A 6,435-nucleotide genomic window follows, 5' to 3' on the forward strand; every position below is an offset into this window, starting at 1 on the left:
AGTCTTTATTGCACCTGAACATCTGCCACAAACAAAAACTAACTTGCTAGTTAACCTGCTTTGATGTTGCTGCACCTCTTATGTGTCCATAGCTTGCACCGGGTACATCTTATAGAGTTACTACCTACTCCTTTTCTACATACTGAGCAGGGCCATCTACCTGTATATCTCTGAAGGACAGTTGTATTAATGTTATCACCCCACTGCTACTCCATATTTGTCACTTATGCTCTGTTCTTCCCTTCCCTGATATCAGTTGCTTGTACCTGGTGTAAGTTATGGACACATAAGAGGTGCAGCAATATCAAAGGAAGGCTAACTAGGAAGTTAGTTTTTGTGTATGGCAAAATGTACAGGAGCAATAAACACTGAAAATGTGCAAAAAACAGCTTTCATCACATGCCAGGGGGAAAAACTAGAAATAGTTGAAAGCTTCTGCTACCTGGGGGACTAAGTCAGTAGCGGGGGTAGATGCACTGAGATCATAGCTGCTAGAATAAGAATAGCCTGGACAAAGTTCAGAGAGCTCCTACCTCTGCTGGTAACAAAGGGTCTCTCACTCAGAGTGAAAGTTAGACTGTATGATGCATGTGTGTGAACAGCCATGCTATACGGCAGTGAAACATGAGCTGTAACTGCTGAGGACATGCGTAAGCTTGCAAGAAATGAAGTCAGTGTGCTCCACTAGATGTGTAATGCCAGTGTGCATACATGACAGAGTGTAAGCACCCCGAGAGAAAAGTTGAACATAAGAAGCATTAAATGTGGTGTGCAAGAGAGATGACTGTGTTGGTATGGTCATGTGTTGCGTATGGATGAGGACAGCTGTGTGAAAATGTGTCACACCCTAACAGTGGAAGGAACCTGTGGAAGACCTGGGATGAGGTGGTGAAGCACGACCTTCAAACGTTGGGCCTCACGGAGGCAATGACATGTGACTGAGACCTTTGGAGATAGGCTGTGCTTGAGAAGACCCAACAAGCCAAGTGAGACCATAACTGTGGCTTATGCCAGTGTCGCATTGGGCAATAAACTATGCTTGAGAAGACCTGTTGTGTCTGATACCAGTACTGCATGAATGGCACCCGTGCTGGTGGGACGTAAAAAGCACCATTCGAGCGTGGTCGATGCCAGTCCTTCCAGACTGGCTCCCATGCTTGTGGCACGTAAAATGCATCATACAAACATGGTTGATGCCAGTGCTGCCTGACTGGCTCCTGTGCCTGTGGAAGGTAAAAAGCACCATTCGAGCATGGTCGTTGCCAGTGCCGTCTGACTGGCTCCTGTGCTGGGGGCACGTAAAAAGCACCCACTACACTCTCGGAGTGGTAGACATTAGGAAGGGCATCCAGCTGTAGAAACCTTGCCAGATCAGATTGGAGCCTGGTGCAGCCTTCTGGCTTGACAGTTCTCAGTCAAACCGTCCAACCCATGCCAGCATGGAAAGCAGACGTTAAACGATGATGATATAGCACCTGTAGTGCTAGACACATTTTGAGAGCCTTTACATGTTTAGTTATCCTACTGGAAATAGAGCCTTCAGAGCACACAGTTTCTGATGCCCCAACATCTGGGAGTAAAAAAATACCTTGAATAAGAAACCCTAGATGTTTAATGTTTGAAATAAAAGACAGATTAGTTATCATGGGTAATTTTGGAGAAAATTGTTATATAATTACTGTAGCTCAATTGCAAGTAGAATACCTACCGTCTCCCATTGATACCAAAGCATAGACCATGAAAATATTTATTAATGACAAGTAGTTATTGTATAAATGTGTTCAAGTTTATGTTACTGTTGATTTAGTAGACCTATGATTAAAAGAATTCCATCTGTGACTAAACAATCCTATTTTTTTTTTTTCAGACATACTGTGTTTAGGGCCTTAACTATTTATCATATTTTTAAGATAAGATGTGATTCAAGGGGAAGATTTGGCTGTTATTTCTTGCTAATTGAGCATCTGTGTCAAAGCTCAATATACACTGTTTATTGTAGGCATACACAAGCCAAGTATATCAATATTGTCCGGTAACAGCGATATAACAGCTCAACATATTCAATTTTGGGTTTTTGAAGCTCTGAAATCTGAGACAGAGAATAAATTATTTTTGTAAATAACAAATGTAAAACTTGTTTATAAGCTATGGCTTTTTATGTTCACATACTCTTGTCTCATTTACTTGCAGATGCAAAGATACATTCAAGTTTGTTGATTTTGGAAGTGATACATTTGGTTAGATATTAGCTATGGATTTTAGAGATGTCCCTTTTTTCTATGTGCCCCTTGAAGTAAGATTAAAACTGCTGAACTTAGATATACCAAGCAGTGGTTATGGGAATAACTGGAAGTTTTTGGCTGGACAACTTGGTTTCAGTGGCAATCAAGTTTTAGTAAGTATATTTTCTGTTAAATAATCTAACACACATTTTGTAAGTGTAATTTATGTAAATTTAATTTTCAATATAGTATAACTTCAGTCATCATTCAGTGGAAATGTATATAATTATTTTTTATAATGTCAGTCATTAACAAGTATTTTACTAATGAAAAAGTTATATGAAGATGTAATAAAAGATTAATCTTTAGCAATTAATTGACAAATGTTACAAAAAAATATCTCGAAGAATTGGGCTAATAATAGATCATCATCATCATCATCGTCATCATTTAACATCTGTTGGTATTTAACATGCTGGCATAGGTTAGATAGTGTGACCAGAGCTTGCAAGCTGGGGGTGGGCTGCACCAAACTCCAGTCTGATTTTGCATGGTTTCTATGGCTGGATACCCTTCCTAATGCCAACCACTTTACAGTGTGTGCTGGGTGCTTTTATGTGGTACCACATGAGTGCTTTGTACCACCAGAAGGATCTGTCTTAACACGGTCTTATGTTTTATTAACAAATCATTATCATCATCATCATCATCATTTAGTGCTCATGTTTCATGGTGGCACAGGTTGCATGGTTTGATAGGATTTGATTGGGCTGAGGGCTACCTTGTGCACCAGTGTCTGCTTTGGCATGGTTTCTACAGTTGGGTACCTATCCTAATGCTAACCACTTTACAACATGTAATGTGTTTTTTCCATAGCATCAGCACTAATGTGTTTGCCATGCACCTTGCAAAACCAAGGTCCCCTTCAATTGAACAATACTTCAGTAGAGATGGAGACTGCATTAAGCTAGAAGAAGAGGGAGTTAAAGTATGAGTCAAGGAGCCAGAGCAGAACAGGTTTCTTACTGTAGAGGAGCTACATGGTCATTCACAGTTTAGAAGAGAGGGTGGGAGTGACTGTATCAAAGTGTGGGTAAGAGAAAAGATAAAAATAGTCATAGTAGACCCTCAAGATAAGAGGTGAGTAGGTATGAGTGGAGACAGGAGAACAGCGTGTGTGAGTGAGTGTATGCGATAGCAAGAGATTGCAAGGGTGTATGAGACAGCAAGAAGTGGTTAGAGAAAAGATATGGGTGACTGCATTGATATGATGAACAAGTGAAGAGGAATGATAAGAGGTGACAACTGTAGAGATAGGAGGGGTTGAGGAAATATTGAGAATGGTGGATAAAGGATATATGGGGGTGGGTGACCAGGGATATGAATTGGGGGAGATAGGGGAGAACAGGAGATGATTGACACTGCAGAAAAAATAAAAGTGGGTGAAGGTCTGAAGAATGATCATAATTGTACAGTAGAGAGAAGGATAAAAAAGAGATATATGTGGTTGATGGTGATCAATGTAGAATGTGGGTGGAGAGGACAATATTTAGAATAAAGGATGGATACTAAGTTAAATGGTTCCAGGCAGTAGTAAGAAGGATAAGTGGTAATGGGGAGAAGTTGGTAAAATATACAGTTCTGCTCTCATTTGATTACAGGAGCAGTTTGTGTGTGTGTGTACATATATTGTGTTTGTAGAATCTCAGTGTCATTGAGATGTGTGGGTCTTCTCAAAAGCGGCTTATTTCCGGTCATTCTAGTTCTTTTTGTCTCCTCCATGAGGCTCAACGTCTTCAGATCAGCCTTCACTACTTTGTACCATGTCTTCTTGGGTCTCCCTCTTCTACAAGCCCCAGTGTTTGAACTCTGTCCGGCAGATTGGAGCCTGGTGTCGCCTCCTGGTCCACCAGTCCTCAGTCAAATCATCCAACCCATGCTAGCATGGAAAGCGGACGTTAAACGACGATGATGATGATGATGATTAGAAGTTTTTGTGTTCACTTGAAAACAAATATTTTGCTATAATAACCATGTTTATATTATACAAACATTTATGTTTATTCATTTGCCTAGTTGTATAGTATGCAATATGCTATTAAAGACATGTACTTACGAGATAGGTTTTTTTTAAAAAATAAATTCTTGTTTTCAGTCTTTAGAGACAAAGAAGTCATCTCATGGAAGTAATACATTAAAATTATTTGAAGAATACTCTAAGGATCTATCCAATACTGTTGGGAAACTTATTGAAGCATTGAAACAAATTAAAAGACCCCGTGAAAGTAATGAGCTCGAAGGCGCAGAAAAACGTATGTATTGTGCTAAAAAAAAAAAAAATTTTGTGTGACTAGTTTGTGCAATAAATTATTAAGATTATAATGTTTGTTTCATGCTTAAATAAATTTGCTGAGATTAAAGATAAATTGATAAATTTAGCAAATTGTGAATCATGTAGAAACTGGTTGGTGCAGTTAGTATCACTGGTTGGGATGTTAATACAAGAGTATCCCTAATACAGGAATACTCCTATATTATTATAGGCAATTAACCCTTTAGCATTCAGATTACTCTGTCAAATGTAGTGCTTATTTATTCACATTGTTTTGAATTAATCATGTATTATATCATATTATATCATAGCTTTGAAATTTTGATGATATGGTTATATATTTTTAGAATGACATTGTTGGGTAGATGTGAGAGGCCAGCTCTGATTGGTTTGACCATAAACCAGGTAGAATATTTAGGTTGGATATGGCTGGTTTTTAAATGCTAAAGGATTAATCGGAGGGCATAATAATTTTACAGATTGTTATCTAAAACAGAATCTCAAGGAAACAAAGTTAGGTGATGTAAAGAAAATGATGAAAAGAAAGAAACTATTCTACTAGAAAGAATAGGATAGACTGAAAAAACAAATTTATAATCTGAGGAAACAAGCATTTCTAACAGAAATAAATACCTTAGAATTCTTGAGATTTTGTAAAGTGCTTGTGATATTTATGTTTATGTAGCATGTCATCATCATCATCATCATCCTCGTTTAACATCCGCTTTCCATGCTAGCATGGATTGGACGATTTGACTGAGGACTGGTGAACCAGATGGCTACACCAGGCTCCAATATGATTTGGCAGAGTTTCTACAGCTGGATGCCCTTCCTAATGCCAACCACTCCGAGAGTGTAATGGGTGCTTTTACGTGCCACCGGCACGAAAGCCAGTCAGGCAGTACTGGCAATGGCCACCTCTTTGTTAAATACCAGTACAGTTTGATGCATAATGAATAAATTAATGCAATGCATAACATCAGTTCAATTTTTCTTCTGTAAAATAAGATGTTGGCAATCTGTGGCTCAACACTGAAAAATAACTGTGGGAAAGACTTTATTTTTTAAACTTAAAGAAATGATTGAAAACAGCAAATATATGACAAAATAAACTTATAAGAGGAAGCAAAGAATGAAAAAAAATTAAAAGTATACAAGATTAAATTATCAAAAAAAAAAAAAAAGAACTGCCAGAATAACTTTAACAAGGAAATAAAGAAATTGAAAAAGTGTGTATGTGTGTGTGTGTGTGTGTGTGGGGGGCTTAGTATATTGTACATTCCAGTCAGAATGGTGCCTTCAACTGTGCCTCACAGACAATTGCAAAGGCGTTACTGTGGGGATTGGTCAGCAACACTCAGTGCTACAGCCACCCCACCTCTTGGGGCTCATTTCTCAGACAGGAGGTCACTGTCATCACGATTTTGTGGAGGTGCTCAGTCTTGTGCATGGATACAGCTTTTTATTCTTTTACTTGTTTCAGTCATTTGACTGTGGCCATGCTGGGTCACTGCTTTTAGTCGAGCAAATCAACCCCAGGACTTATTCTTTGTAAGCCTAGTACTTATTCTATTGGTCTCTTTTGCCGAATTGCTAAGTTACAGGGACATAAACACCACCATCAGTTGTCAAGCGATGTTGTGGTGGAACACAGACACACAAGCACACACATGCACGTATACATGACAGGCTTCTTTCAGTTTCCATCTACCAAATCCACTCAAAAGGATTTGGTCAGCCCAAGGCTATAATAGAAGACACTTGCCCAAGGTGCCATGCAGTGGAACTGAACTCGGAACCATGTGGTTGGTAAGCAAGCTACTTACCACATGGCCACTCCTGTGCCTGGAGAAGGAAACTGAAAGAAGCCTCTTGTATATA

At 38.9% G+C, this 6,435-nt stretch overlaps 1 protein-coding gene across 1 annotated transcript in view; it reads left to right on the forward strand.

The window, feature by feature from the left end:
- The window catches only part of LOC106870173 (uncharacterized), a 16,247-nt gene that overhangs the window by 3,224 nt on the left and 6,588 nt on the right, over positions 1-6,435 (forward strand). The window contains exons 2-3 of the mRNA XM_014916172.2: positions 2,191-2,395; positions 4,378-4,534. Of these exons, the coding sequence (XP_014771658.1) occupies positions 2,252-2,395; positions 4,378-4,534 (301 nt within the window). The 5' untranslated portion in view covers positions 2,191-2,251. The remainder of the gene's footprint in view (positions 1-2,190; positions 2,396-4,377; positions 4,535-6,435) is intronic.

This window comes from Octopus bimaculoides, chromosome 5 (genome assembly GCF_001194135.2).
Source record: "Octopus bimaculoides isolate UCB-OBI-ISO-001 chromosome 5, ASM119413v2, whole genome shotgun sequence".
In the NCBI taxonomy this organism is placed as follows: Eukaryota; Metazoa; Mollusca; class Cephalopoda; order Octopoda; family Octopodidae; genus Octopus; species Octopus bimaculoides.